The sequence below is a fragment of the Lynx canadensis genome, chromosome A3 (assembly GCF_007474595.2).
Source record: "Lynx canadensis isolate LIC74 chromosome A3, mLynCan4.pri.v2, whole genome shotgun sequence".
NCBI classification, from domain to species: domain Eukaryota; kingdom Metazoa; phylum Chordata; class Mammalia; order Carnivora; family Felidae; genus Lynx; species Lynx canadensis.
This window is the reverse complement of record NC_044305.1, coordinates 131,228,686-131,243,978: the sequence shown is the minus strand read 5'-3', so window position 1 is coordinate 131,243,978 and position 15,293 is coordinate 131,228,686. Positions and strand designations below refer to the sequence as shown.

The 15,293-nt window shown below is 49.8% G+C and overlaps 1 protein-coding gene across 3 annotated transcripts in view; it reads left to right on the top strand.

Annotated features, from left to right (window-relative positions):
* LPIN1 (lipin 1) overlaps positions 1-15,293 on the top strand; it is a 130,665-nt gene that overhangs the window by 73,901 nt on the left and 41,471 nt on the right. For 2 of the 3 annotated variants that reach the window (XM_030311623.1, XM_030311625.1), the window contains 6 exons: positions 1,836-2,036; positions 2,787-2,882; positions 6,283-6,590; positions 8,448-8,573; positions 10,900-11,007; positions 14,298-14,427. In XM_030311623.1, the coding sequence (XP_030167483.1) occupies positions 1,836-2,036; positions 2,787-2,882; positions 6,283-6,590; positions 8,448-8,573; positions 10,900-11,007; positions 14,298-14,427 (969 nt within the window). The remainder of the gene's footprint in view (positions 1-1,835; positions 2,037-2,786; positions 2,883-6,282; positions 6,591-8,447; positions 8,574-10,899; positions 11,008-14,297; positions 14,428-15,293) is intronic. The other variant, XM_030311624.1, reaches the window with a different exon arrangement.

Sequence of the window (15,293 nt, the reverse complement as noted above, 5' to 3'; positions counted from 1 at the left end):
GTCAGGGACACATCAGGGCGAGAAAGTTCATAGAACCGAACTGCGCAAACAGGTCAGGGACAGGCGTGCGTACTCAAGGTCGTGGTCGCCGGGATCATTGTCAGGGACCCGAAGATGGGTGGGCTCAGTGTGGTCCCTCACACCCCCATGGAGGGTGGGTGGTCACCTTGACGAATCGGGGCGTGATGGGTGGGAGGGAGGGTGAGGTCTTGGGGTCCAGTGATTGGAAGTCACAGCGTGCAAACCCTCCATGCTCAGGTGGTGAAGCCACGTGGCCCCAGGAGGCCCGGTCAAGTGCACAGAGAGGAGAGGGGAGCGCAGGTTTGACCGGGCCTTCGCTTGAGGTCAGCAAAGCCGGGGAAGAAGGGACCCGCAGGCTGGCAAGAAGGGAGTCCCAAGGGAGCTGCATCCTGAGGACAGGTACCCCGGGTGGGGGTGGGGGTGGGTGGGGCGCAGTCACCTCAGAGCACGAGGCCCGGGGAGGCAGAGCCCAGAGCCAGGAGGAGTGGGCGGCTGACGATGGCTGCAGGGTTGGCTCCCGAGGGCTGTGGGCCAGTCTGTGAGTCACATCGGGGCACGCGACGGGGCCAGACCGTGGAACCGGAGGGTGGGCTTTGCCGAGGTGGGCAGGTGGGCCGGTGAGGACCAGCACTGAGGCGGCCGTGGGAGCCCGAATATGGCACCAGCTCACGGCCGGGCCCCTGGACCCGAGCATGTCCGGCTGCCTCTTCGTGACCTCCTTTCGGGCCGGCGTCTCGTCTGCACCATCAGCAGCAGCCGTCACTTAGCCTTCCAGCCTCTGGCTTTTTCTGGCCAGTCTGCACGTCATTATCATGACACTTCCTTGAAATCATGGATCGAATCATCGTTTTGTCGTTCCCAAATCTGCGGTGGCTTTGCGTTGCCACCTAGAAACGTCCGGACCTCCCAGCGGGGCTTAAACTCTCCATCTTTTCCCTGCATGTCCTCTGTCACGGGCACAGCACCCCCTGCAGGGCTCTGGTCCACCTTTTCCCACCTCCCTGCCCTGGCGTGGCCCCTCCGCCTCCCTGGGTCATGGCCCTTAGCGTCTGCCTAGAACAGACATAGCAGTGACATATTCTAGTTCCTTGTGTTTTACTTCTGTTGCCTTCATGAGCCTGTGGGTCCCTTCAGGGGACAGGGACTTGGTCTTTTTTATCTCTGCGTCCCCACCACCAGGCCCCTTGTAGAGGAGACGCCCGGGTGTTTGCTGACCGGACTTCAGTTGATTAGCTGGGCAGACAAACCAAAGTGGTTCGAATGAATGTCTCCTGGAGTCATGGGCCAGAGTCAGATAGGCAGGCCAAGACTGGGATGGAAGTTGTTCTAAATAAAAGTCATTGTTTTTCCTTCTCAAGTGAAAACAGCCACTTTTTTCAACTCATATTATTGATGATCTATTCTCTTTGGCATGGGGGGGGGATAGATGCTGTGAGGTAGCAAATACAGTCTCTTCTCGAGAGTCTTGAGATTTCGTGTGTAAAACCTACATGTGACGACAGAGTGAGGCTGGCAGGAGCCGTAAGGGTGCCGTAAACAAGAACCGTAGGCCCAGAGGGGAAGAGCCCAGTGCTACCAGTTGGGGTTCCTGGGGCCGCTGCCGTGGAGGTTTGTGGGCTTGCTGACCGGGTCGGGGGTAGGTGGATAGCGGGCTCATTCTGGTGGACCAAGATGGTGTGAACAAGCTGTGAAAGTCACACGTGTAAACACATGTGTTTGACGTGACCATGAGCCCATTTGGACTGACTCTAGAGAGATGGCCTTCTCTGAATTAATTGTTTGTGCGTCTGTGTGTTTGTGTCTCTGTTTTCCAGACTCAAACCATGAATTACGTTGGGCAGTTGGCGGGCCAGGTGTTCGTCACCGTGAAGGAACTCTACAAGGGCTTGAATCCTGCCACCCTGTCTGGATGTATTGATATCATCGTCGTTCGCCAACCCAATGGGAGCCTTCAGTGTTCCCCTTTCCACGTGCGCTTTGGGAAGATGGGGGTCCTGCGCTCCCGAGAGAAAGTGGTAAGAGCCTAGGGCCCGGTGACCTGGGGTACAGTTTCTTTCTTCAGAGAAAAATCATCGTATTTCTGTCTGTACACAGAGCTTTGGACCTCTGGGATCGTGGCTTCACACTGGAAGGGGCTGGTCACTGAATTGACAAGTGTATTATCTCCATCTGTGGTGTTAAATTGCTCCAAAACGTAGTGGCAAAAACCAGCTACTTATTAAGCTCGTGGGTTCTGTGAGTCAGGAATTCAGACCAAGCGTGGCCAGGCTGGGGTTTCTCTGCCCTCTGCCATCTGGAGCCTCATTTGGAGGACCCACTCCAAAGATGCGGTCACTCACATGGCTGGTGGCCCCTCGGCTGGGCTCTCAGCTGAGAGCGTTGGCCAGAATGCCCACATGTGGCCTCTCCACGTGGCCTGGGTGGCCGCACAACACGGCGGCTGGATATAGGGTGAGCATCTCCAGAGGAAAGGAGCCAGGTGGACCCTGCCTTCGTCTGACCCAGCCTTGGGAGTTCCATAGAGCCACTTCTGTTGTGCTCTGCTTGCTGGGCACAATCGCAAGCCTTCCGGGGCTCAGGGTGGGTGGGTGGGGGGGCAAATAGACTCCACTTCTGATGGCGGAGAGCACGTAAGCCTGGGTTGATTGATTGAGGTTTGGAATTGTGAGATCCTTCGGGGATGTATGTGATTAAAAGATGTGTATGTAGAGACACGGCATCCCCCATGAGGTTTCCTGTGGCGGTGGGGTGTGTTTTTCCTTCAGGTTGACATAGAAATCAACGGGGAATCCGTGGATTTGCACATGAAGTTGGGAGACAATGGAGAAGCATTTTTTGTTCAAGAGACTGAGAGTGATCAGGTAAGGAAGGCTGGGCGGTCAGTGTTACTTCCTAGTTTTGAATTTCGAGCAGTGCTTATCTAGAGGACGCAGCGGAAGTTTGTGTGGCGAAGTAATGCTCGTGCTGGGCGGTGTAGACCATCACGGCAGAGAAGGGCGGCTGTTTCCCTATACTAGGGGTTTTTGCGCCAGACGGGTGGGTGTGTGCTATGTCCACACAAGGCTCACCGGTCCTGCTTCCGCGTGCCCACCGTGTCCAAGGAGACGGGAACCAAAGCACATCCAAGCTGTTGTCCAAAGCATACAGCTTACACTGGTGTGTCAAATCCCAGAGGGCTGACTGTTCTAGTTTCTGTTTAGTGAGTGACCAAATCCCTTGCATTTTTTATTAAAGATTTTAACAGCTCTGTTAAGATACAGTTTGGGTCCAGATGATCTATCCATTTCTAGGATACGAGTCCGTGGCTTTCAGTATTGTCTCTTGTATGTGCAACTGTCACCAGTCAATTTCAGGACATTTTCATCACCCCACAAAGAAACCCTGTACCCGTTAGCCATTACCTGCCTATTCTCAAGCCCCCATTCCTGCCTGAGCTCTAAGCAACCACCCTGCCTTCTGCTGGTATAGGTTTTCCTGTTCTGGACGTCACACGAATTCAGTCTTACAGCACGTTGTCTTTTGTGCCTGTCTTCGTCCACTTTGCATGTGTTCCGAGTTCATCCATTCTGTAGCCCGTATTGGCGAGATAACAGCCCGTTGTATCCATGTCCCCCATTTTGTGTATCCCTTCGTGCGCTCAGGGACACGTGGGATGTTTCTACCTTTTGGCTGTGATGAGTAATGTTGCGCCTTCGTGTGGACATATGTTATCATTTCTCTCGGGTGTGTACCCAGGAGTAAAATTGCTGCGTCACGTAGCAACTCTGTGGTTAGTGTTTGAGGAACTCCCAGACCGTTGTCCAAAGCTCTGCACCGTTTTACATTCCCACCAGAAGTGCAGGAGAGTTTTGATTTGTCCACATCCTCATCAACACTTGCCGGCTGACCGATTCCAGCCGCCCTGGGGGGTGTGGAGGGGTGCCTCGATGTGGTTTGCATCTCCCTGATGACTAATGATGTCGAGCATCTTTTCACGTGCTTATTGACCGTCTGTATATTTCCTTTAATGTGTATTTTCTAAGTTTATTTATTTATTTGGAGAGAGACGGAGACAGCGCAAGTGGGGGAGGGGCAGAGAGAGAGGAAGAGAGAGAATCTCAGGCAGGTTCCGCACTGTCCGCGCAGAGCCCGATGCAGCGCTCGTACCCACAGACCGTGAGATCATGACCTGAGCCGAAACCAAGAGTCGGATGCTTAACCCACCGAGCCACCCAGGTGCCCCTGTATATCTTCTTTAGAGAAATGTCTACTCAGATCTTTTTTTAAATTGGGTTTTGGTCTTTTTATTATTGAGTTGTTGAGAGTTCCTTATATGTGCCTATTCGCTTTCTTGATGGTGTCCTTTGGAGCACAAAACTTAAATGTCGATGAAATCCAGTTTATCTCTTTCTGTTTCCTTTTGTTACTCCTGCTTTCGGCGTCCTAGCTAAGCATCCTTTGCCAAATCCAAGGTCATGATAATTTACCGCTATGTATTCTTCTAAGACAAACCACTTTCAACTCTTCCCTTCATCGAGAAAGCCACCTTGAGGGATCCTGTCGTGATTCCTCAGTACAATCCACTTAGACGAGTTCCTTTACAGGAAGATAGCAGCTTTATGGGAAAGGAGCAGATCTCAACAGCTCCAGGCTTTAACGCGAATGCCAGTAATTTCAGTTTCAGAATAAAACCGTCCCAGGCTCTGTCCCCACCCAAAGGTGTGACATGAAAGGAACACCAGCGTCCTCATCCCATACCCTTCATCCCTTAATAACCCCAGGCGGCAGGGCAGGGGAGGGGAGGGTTGGGAGGAAGGGCAGGAGGGGGGAGTCCCTGCCAATCTTTACCTTCCTATTCAAAGGGAAGGCTCTGAGAAGCATTAATTCGGAATTACCGATTCTTTCCATCTCAGATGGATACTTGCATTTTACATTTCTGTTGTCCCTTAGCTCTGGACAGATTTTACACTGTGAGAGTTGAAGACGCGTTTGGGGCGAGGCTGTCATGGAAGGTGCAGACCCGGGGGCCTGCTGTGCTGGCCTTGAGGGTGCCTGTGGGTGGGACGGGGCTTCGGAGGCCAGAGTGCGTTCTGCCCCTTACGCCTGCCTCTGGCGACCCCTGGAAGGCCGCCGGAAGCCCGGGAAGCCTGCGTCCCTCATCTCCGGATTGCCCCAGGATGCGGTCTCCCCCCACAACCTGCGGCGATCTGCCTCTCCCCTATCCAGCCTGTGGACCCTTCTTTGCTCTTAACCCCATCTCAAGGCCATCCACATTTCGACTTTGGCCCACTGCGCGGCTGGCTGAGATGACCTCTCCCCTCCCAGCCCGAGGCTTCGGCCCTGAGATGTTCATTGTATATGTGCAGCACATCGGATGTCCTCTAAACCTCTTTGAGAGAGAGAGAGAGAGAGAGAGACAGACAGACAGACAGACAGAATCTGAAGCGGGCTCCAGGCTGTCAGCTCAGAGCTGGAGGCAGGGCTCGAACTCACCAGCTGTGAGATCATGACCTGAGCTGAAGTCTGATGCTTAACCGACCGAGCCACCCAGGCGCCCCTGTGTATGTATGTTCTTTACTTCTTGTTACTGAGTGTCGCATAATAAATAAGTCATTCGTTAATACAATGATCTTTACAGTTTTTTAAAAACTGCCAAATCATTGTTAAACGACTGTTAAATTGACAGGCTGTGTGTTTTTCCCTTTTGCTTTTAAGAAGAGAGTCAGTATCGAATCATCAGCTACGTGCCAGGATGTGCTCTCTTTGTCGGCAGGTTTGGGGATGGCGGCTGTCAGGTGTTTTTTTTCTTTTTTTTTTTTAATTACTGTCATCTTCATTCAGTGCGTATGAAAAAATACATACACATTGTTTCTCCCTTTTGCACACAAGCATGCACGCACACACTTACCCACACTGAAATGCAAAATTGAGTCCAGATCCCAGGGTGATATAATGCCTCAAAGCCCCTTTTCTCCTCTTTGCTTTAGATATTTCAAACACAGCTGGCTTTTGGTGGCCTGAAGTCACTAAGTACCTTGCTTTGTTACAAGTAGGAAAACGCAGGATTCGGTACAAATGGCATTTAATGCCTCGTTGACTTTGTGGTCGGCTATCAGGTCTGGCCGCCGCACCCCCCAGACGTGGCGTCCAGCCGGCCTGCCCCGCATGGCCCTCGCCAGGGGCGCTCAGGCTCCTACAGGGACCCTGGCCGGCCTTTGGCAGCATCCTTCCTGCTCCTTATGCCCCAATTCATGAGACTCCGAAAACGATTTTGTCCCGTAGGAAGTGATCCCCATGTACCTGGCCACCTCCCCTATCCTGTCGGACGGAGCCGCCCACATGGAGTGCCAGTTGAAAAGGAGCTCGGTAGATCGGCTCCGAACCCTGGACCCCAGCACGTCAGCCCAGGCCTCACCTCCCAGTGAGGCCCCTTCGAGCGGCTCTTTAGTGAAGAAGAGAAGAAAAAGGAGGAGAAAGTCCCAGCTGGACACCCTGAAAAGAGACGACAACATGAACACATCTGAGGACGAAGACATGTTTCCCATAGAGATGAGCTCCGACGAGGAGGCCGACCCGCCAGACGGCAGTAGGTAAGTGCTCTCAAGAGGCAGGACCTGTGTCCGAGTCGGGCGCGTTGACTTTTTAAGATGATTCTTACAAACTCTTTTTTTTTTCCCCAGAATTCCTTATTCTTATGGTAATGTATTTTAGATGGAGTTTAAAACACATTTTTTTTTCAGTGTTTTTTAATTCGTTTTTGAGAGAGAGAGACAGAACGTGAGCAGGGCAGGGGCAGAGAGCGAGGAGGAGACACAGAATCCGAGGCAGGCTCCAGGCCCTGAGCTGTCAGCACAGAGCCCGACACGGGGCTTGAACTTGTGAACCGTGAGATCGTGACCTGAGCCGAAGTCGGCCGTTTAACCGGCTGAGCCACCCAGGAGCCCCATTTTAGATGGAGTTTTAGAATTCTGTGGACCCAGCCTTAAAGTAGCAGAGAGATTTGAGGCAGCTGGTCATATCAGACCTCCTCGTCTGGTAACTTCGACCTCTAGGACAGAGCCAAGGAACAGAGGACTGAGCAAACTAATACTTACTGCACCAAACCATAGTTTCAGAACCTGACCTGTGTACTCTTTATTTTTTTTTATTTTTTAAATTTATTTAGAGAGAGAGAGAGAGAGAGGCTGAGAGAAAGGGAGAGAGAGAATCCCAAGCAGGCTCTGCTCTGTCTACGCAGAGCCCGACGCAGGGCTCGATCCGTGAGATCATGACCTGAGCCGAAATCAAGAGTCGGACACTTAACCAACTGAGCCACCCAGATACCCCAGAACCTGCCTGCTCTTATCTGGACGCCGGTTGTGTTCCCGGCAGTCGGACTGGCTTCTAGCTAGGGCCTGATCTGTGATAGACTTCAGGTTACAAGCGCGTGTAGAACATGGCCAGTTTTCCCTCCAAACAGACTTCCCCGTTTTCAATTTTGATTAGGCCCAAGGTTTAATGGTCATCTTGTTTGACTTTGCTTTGCTTTTGACAGTGCAGTGACATTGTGCTTCTGTGTGTTACTATTTTGGTGACAACCGCCAGTTTTCAAAGAGAAAAACTCCTTTGTAAGGGAGCTTGATGGTTCAGACTTTTATGTCATTTGGTATCATTTTTGATGACTGTTCTTGTATCTTATTAGCATCAAGAAGGGATAAGGGACATCAGGAGTATCCCTCTGCTTCATTATTCAAAATAGGACATTATTTTTTTTTTCTTGGCTAAAAATACAGGCAAATTGGCAATGTCCCTTTTCCTAACTATAGCCTCTAATCTGCTGCAGGCTCAGAAGCTGGTGGCTGGGCTTATTATAGTTGCCATGCCTGTGTGGCTTTTCATTCCAGAACTTGGTTGGTGATAGATACCTCAGGGAACACCAAACATACGGACAGATGGCCTCCGCGTGAGTGAAATAGCGCGTCCTATTTTTTTAATGAAGGCATTCTACCTGAAACAAGGCAGATCTGCAATCATTTTGCAGTTATAAGATTCCTTTGGTCTCTATCACGTATTTGTTCTGCTGGATGAAGCATTATCCGTGTGTGGTCATTCAGTTATTCGGCAGTCCCACCCGTGCACAGCGAGACCTTGACAGCCTCCTGGGTCTCGTTTTGGTGTCACAGTGTATACAGCAGGCTGTGTAACCATCACACACGTCTGTCAGTCCAGGTGCTTGAATACAGTCACTTTACATTTGCAATTCGGCCAACGCACGAAACACATTTATATGTGTCTCTGTCTCACTTTTTCCCTCTCTACTGCCCGCAGTATACCCGGGTGGTAGAAGGAGGTCATGTTACTCCATAAACAATTGAGAGATAATTGGTATGAAATGGAAACTTGCCTTTAGTGTGATGAATGTATCACTAATAGTTCCTTGACTTTCGTCTTCTCTTTTTTTCCTCCAGAACTCTTCCTAATGATCTATCTGCATTCCAAGAAGAGGTTTCTAAGGAAAACCCTTCCCCCATCATGACTTACCCTCAGTCAGCATCGTACCCTAATTCTGATAGAGAGTGGTCACCCAGCGCAAGGTAGGTTGCTGGGGGAAAGCGTGTGCGTTCGCGCACCCTCGTCCAGAGGATTTGAAGTCAGTTATAGGAGGTGTGTTTAATAAAAGAGTGAAGTGGACGTAAAAAGTGAAAAAAGGCCGTTTAGAGTAGGAGGTACGGATCAGGATCGAAAAAGGACATGGGCAGACCGGAAACTTCTATCTGATATCCCAGTCAAACTGCCAACGTGGCTCTGGGCTCCCCATAGGTGACGTTGAAGGAAAGACCACTTAAGTTACTCGGTGCTAAGTGTCAGTGGGAGAGAACAGGTGACTGAGCCTTTCCTGACACTTAGCTCTCAGATAAGGTTCAGGAACACAGCTGTCGCTCCAGGAGCCCCCGAGGTGGTTCTGGGCTGTTAGAATGATGCCCTGTCCTCATGCTTAATGCCTTCTGCCGAATTCAAGGGTATTTATTTCCCTGAGAAGAAGTCTGACGTCACCCTAGAATCCGGTATAAACTTGGAGGACCAGACCTGCTCCCTGTGCAGGTTGCCCTCCCGAAGACTCCAGAGACTTCTGTCAGTGCCAACTCGGAGAGCATGTGAGCCCCTCTGAGCACTTCTCAGAAGAACTGGGGAGGGGACAGATGGAAACCGTGTGTCCTCAGCAGGGATGGTCTCACCCCCACTGAGACCAAAAAATTGGCTCCTGGGCAGCACAGACTTCTTAGATGTTATAATGGCTCGTGGCCTCTGAAGGGCCACAGCACATAAGCAGTTGCACAGTCTGGCCATGGGGTTGAAATTTCACGGTGGAGGGAGGGCCACTGGGGGAAAAAAGTCTCAAATGTGCGAACTGATGACTTCCTTGGATTATTCTTGTTCCTAATGTGTTGGAGGTACTTCTAGTTTCTAGTGAAAGTGTAGGAGCCCCTGTCACAAAGGCTTCCTGCCTCCCTGCCTTCCAGAGTCTGCCAAACACACTCCTGGTTCAAGTTTGACTAGAGTGACCTTGCTGATGCCACAGCACAGTCAGCAGCATGCACTGGGGTCGAAGTCACAGAAAAATAGATGTGTCCCATACCTGGTTTCCAGCCAGGACCATGACCGTGAGTGTTAGTCACCAGGGTGGGGCTGGGGGCCTGTGAGGCCTCCCTGTGGGGGTCTGTCTGCAGACCAGCCCCGTGCAATAGAAGCATAATGCCAGCTCCGTATGTCATTTATAATAATCTAGGAGCCATCCTTAAAAGGTTGAAACTGATGAAGTTAATTTTTGTATATTTCCTTTGACCCAGCATATCCAAAACATCATCAAATAACTAGTTTTCAGAAAGTTATTAACGAGGTATTTCGCAATGTGTAAGATCATTGTGAATTTCACATGTGTGGACCATCTCAGTTGGGACGCGTCCTATTTCAAGTGCTAGGTAGCCACGTGTGGCTTGTGGCTGTCGTGATGGACAGTGCAGATGTTAGACCTTTCTGGAACCTCCTCCATTGTCCCCCTAGATCTGTGGAGATGAACCCTAAGGGAAAAGCATGGTACTTTAGAAAGACAACTATGTGGAATACTTAGAAACCACTAAGGGGTTGAAAAATCTGTTCAAACGCTCTGCATTCATTTTAAGAATTTAAAAGAAGTGTTTTATTTTATTTTTTGTTTATTTTTGAGAGGGTGAGTGAGCGGGGGAAGGATTGAGAGGGAGGGAGACAGAGGACCCAAAGCAGGCTCCAGGCTCTGTGTTCACAGCAGCGAGCATAATGCGGGGGCTTGAACTCACGAACCATGAAATCGTGACCTGAGCTGAAGTCGGTCGCTCAACCGGCTGAGCCATCCAGGCGTCCCAAAACAAATGTTTTAAACTCAACCCTGGGAATGTTTCTCTGTCTCTCACGTTTTCCTGTCTGAATCCAGAACAGCGACCATGTCAGATCATGTGGGTCTGACTGCTGTCAAATGCAATTACAAATTAGGATAAATAGATGCATTTCCATACTTGGAATTACGCATTTTCTTTTCTTTAAAGAGACGGCTGGCAGCAGAGATGATCAAGTCTTTGGTGTATGCAGCTTGATCAAGCACTAAATTCTGACCAGAGAAAAACAGTCTTTTATGGGCAGAAGGATGAAAGAGAAAGTGAAATGAGTCTTTTAGCAGTTTCCTGTTCTTGTGGTGCAAAAAATTCATGTTGATTTCCTAGTGATTTCAACAGCTCGTCCCCTAGTCCTCTGCGGTAGTCGGATGCCTAAGTATGTTCATTGTCTTACAAATGTTATTGTGGAGAGTTAGTCAAAGAATTTATATGAAATGTAATTTAATTGACCTATGATTTTTCTTTCTTTTAATGTCTATCACGTGGTATCCAGCAGCCTGATAGATTGCCAAGGGACTGCCCCCCGCCTGGCAGTTGTGGCCGAGGGAGGCCTTTCTAGCTCTTGTCCTTCACGGCCTTCCCACTTCTATGCTTCGGAAAGGTAGAGGGGCTTTTTTCCCCACTTGGATGTCTTCCCTAATAAAAATTGTGCTCTAACTCTTACGTAAAAGTCTGTTTACCATTGACCAAATTACTTATGCAGAAAACCCGTAGAGGTCACGCAAGTGAAAATTTTGATCTAACGCTTACAAATCTATTCGACTAACCGAATTACTTATGAAGCAAATACACAGAGATGATTATTTTCCTTCGATGTTTTTAAGCATTTGTAGATTATTAGATGTTTTTTTTCGCTACTAAATTTGATTCTCTGCGCATTAGTAGTGATTAAGCAGAGAGTCCTTCCTAATTTTGTGGAGTGCTGTGCAAAACAGAATAATGAAATAAAAGTTGGGAACATGATCCTTCTTTTGTCTCGAGGGTTGTTCAGCAAATAAGTTTATAAGATCTTTAGTATAGGGGAAGTTATTATAACTCCTATAAATAGCTTTTTAGACTTCCTGAATAATGGAGTCATGTTTCCACAACATTTCTAGAATGGAATTTCAGAGACTAGCACAGGGGGATCTTAAGGTTTCGGATTATATAGGTTTGTATATTCCTCGGATGCCGTGGTCTGCGATTTCGGCCTCCTTCCCTCCGTGTCGCCCATACTCTAAGCTACATGGTGGACCTACATGGCTTACTTTATAACCTTTAACAGCGAAGCTATGATTAAGTTCTATGTGGGAAACTGTTTTTCTTCATGAGTAAAGAATCAGGTCTCAGGAGGTGCTTTATTTGGGGGTTACATGTGCGGAGGAGAGACCATTTTAAAAAGAGTACCCGAAGCGGTGAACGGTTAAAACTGACTTGCCTAATTGGGGCTGCCAGAATCCTGAAAACTATTAACGTGGCTAATAAATGCATTACTTATGAAGATCAGTCATTGACCTTGTAAGCCTCCTGCTTTGAACAGCCCTTGATCTTGAAAGTCCAGTATGTGGTGGTGGGAAACTTTGGAACCACCATTCTTCTCATCAGTCACCCTCGGCGTTGGGAGTCTTCTCCCCGGTTCACCTTCTGTGAGCCTGGATCCCATAGAGCGTGTGCACGTGTTTGCGCACCAAATGCTTTGGGCAAAGGCCGGCGATGCCCACGTGCCGCCATTTGTGTGGCGTGTTGAGCGGGAGAGAAGGGACTCCTAGCTTACGGCTTCCACGCCCGGTTTGGTTCTCTGTGAATGCGGATTTGCAGCCTTGGATACTTCTCTGGAAACCTATGGCTTGTGACGTCCATCAGAGGATCAGAATATCAGGGATTCTGGAGTTGGTGCCGCGAGAGAACGGTGGTCAGCATTTGCCTTCTTCCTAGCGCAGGGGTTGGCAGACTGCAGCTGGTGGGGCCACACGCGGCCCTCCACCCGTCCTCGTGGTGTTGTGGGCACGAGGCCAGTTCGTTCCCGCGTCGTCCGGGGCCGGTTTGGCGCCACGGTGGCAGGATTGGGCAGTTGTGACAGAGACCGCGTAACCCACAAAGCTTGAGCCGTTTGCTCTCTGGCCTTTCCCAGACAAAATTTGCTGGCCCCCTCCTCCTCTAGGGCAAGTTCAGTGGCAAGGGCTTTACTTCGTTGAGCGCAGCGGGTAAGACAGTTCCGTGTTCCACGGACTTTGTAACAAAATAGAGATCATATTTTATGTGATAGAATCGAACAGCAGGAGCTTGTGACGCGGACGATGTGAGATTTGGGTGCAGTGGTGTTGAGGACAGGGAGCCGATCGCAGCGCGCTGTTTCTGTGATGACGATTGTGTAGGTACGCTGGCGGCCACGACATCCCCTCTGCAGATCTCACGTACGTTGAATACGTAATTGTGGACACACCAGTGCCCGAAGACCATTGGCCCTTCGGGGAAAAACGTAATTGTAGGACCAGAGGGAAGCAAGAGAGGTAGGAGGGTGATGAGCACATTACCCCTCAGATGTAGGGAGCGCTCCGGCTTCCTCTTGTGGGACCACTTCCCAGAGGGCAGAAGAGGGTGTGTTGGTGTGTTGGGAGACGCGTCCCGTTGTATACACTCGTCCAGTACACGTGCCGGTGAAATAGAGCGTGAGGGCCACCCCACGGCAACGTACCGCTTAGATGGTTTGCTGGGCAGTGGGCGCCATGGGCGATGAACCAGCCTATGAGCACCTCAGTGTGAAACGGAGGAGGGAGAGAGAGTGGTTAGTCTGGTCCAGATGGCTTGGTGACGGAGCTGGGGACCGATTTGGCCACGAAGGGTCCCTGTTGGTTTCGTACAAGTTGGGTTTCGTCCACGACCGCGCCTCGTCCTGACGGGAAGGTGTATTCGGTTGGAGTTGAACTCGAACTCAGGGCCGCGAGGCCAAGCATGGCTATGAGTGGTGGCTCACAAGACTGGAAGGTCCGGGGAAGAGGGTCGTCCCCTGCTTCGTGCAGTATCATCGTTTAACGCTGGGGGAAATGACGTGGGAGAATAAAGGCAGGGGATGATTAAGTGAGTTCTGTTTTTCTCCTCCGGATGTCGTTCAGGATGCTGTGAGAAGTTTATAGATTAAGGTGATTACTCGTGGCCGGTCACTCTTGGCTGGACAGAGGGAAGGCTTCGTCCCCGTCCAAAGAGTAGAGATACAGAAAATAGAGGGATGAGAACACAAGTTCTAGCCACTTAAAAGCTGGCCTGAGAATTCAGCCTCAGGCTATGTTGTTACAGACCGAGCCTTAGCCAAAACGGGTGGGTCTTTGACGGATTCCTGGAAGATCTCGTATTTTGTAAAAACCTCCACGTAGAGGCTCCTGCCACGCTAAGCGAGTGTATTTTTGGCATCCGGCATTTGTGGCAAAGTTGGCACGCGAAACAGTTCCCTGTTTTCGAAGCCAGCGCGGATTCGTAAATGTGTTAAATGTAGAATTGGATGGGGGCATGTCTGAGAGAGGCGGGACCCCTCCACAGCTGAGAGCTACCAGACTGGGTCTGGACGTGGAGAACGCAGGGGAGGTGAGCTGAGGGCGAGGTGGGGAAAGATGGGTGGTTGCGAGGTGAGAACAAACTCTTTTTTTCCCCCTTTCTATTGTCATCTGCCTTTTCCTCAGTTCTCCTTTCTAAATGCCCCTTCTCCTCTTGGAATTCGCCAGCAGGGCGGGCAGGTGGCCCACGTTGGGAGGCGCCTTCCACCTGCCGCGCGTTCTGTGGCCCCCTGGTGGCCACAGGTGGGAATGTCATGAAGCTTGTGTGCATTCTCTGGGCTGTTGGAACCGTAGAATTGTGGACCGAAGACATCTAAGAAAAGTGTCTCTTCCCAGTCTAATCGTGGATTTGTGTTTCCTTAAGTCCTTCAGGCTCCCGACCTTCAACACCTAAAAGTGATTCGGAATTGGTCAGTAAGGCCGTGGATAGGACGGTGCAGAAGAATAACCTAGAAATGCTTTGGCTCTGGGGAGAATTGCCCCAGGCTGCAAAGGTAAGTTTCTCCCCCTGCCTCCGTTCTGCCATACACCGAAGATGGTTTCTAAGAACGTGAAATGGGCATCATAATCTTTTCTTTCGAGAAATTTTGTTTCATATTCTAGTCTACTAAAAGAATCTTGAGAATATTTTTACAAATTTTTAAAAAATATCATAAAGCCTTTAGAACGTGCTAGAGCGTCTTGTAAACCCAGTAAATATTTGTCATATGAACGAATGAAAGAACGAATGAATGAGTGAACATTGAAAGCACTCCTGTGAAGAATCCAGACCAACACCCTTTGCAGGAAAGGTCTGTTGGGGCAAAGTTGTGGATTCTTTCCTTTTCTGGGTTTATATTTAGCTCTCACAGAAAAATGCTGATTTCACTGCCCACAAGCTATAGTGCTGACCTAGCCAACCATCTTTACAAACTCGTGTCATTTGTTGCTGGAGAAACGGCGTGAAAATGCTAACCCATCACTTCTTCTGGCAAAACGCTTCCAACCGCAGACGTGCTGTAGTGTTGTTTTCATTTGTGCTAGAGGCTTGTGAGACCGGGTCCAGAAACGAATACCCTCCCTTCTCTCTCTAACCCACAAATTGCATTTTGGTTTTTGTTTGGATAAATCTTTTCCAGAACTGGCAACTCCTTGGAGAAGTAGAATCAAATGTTAGTTTCCCACTCAGGCGAACCGACCGCCAAATCTTTACTTATTCACTCACGTTTTGGGGGTAAAACGTCATTAAAATATAACATGCGTCCAGAGAAACGCCCAGATCATAAGTGCGCAGAAAATAAACTTTCACACTATGAATGTATCCACGGGACTTGCACCCAGACGGAGAAGCGGGGCTTAACCAGCAACTTGGAAGCCCCAC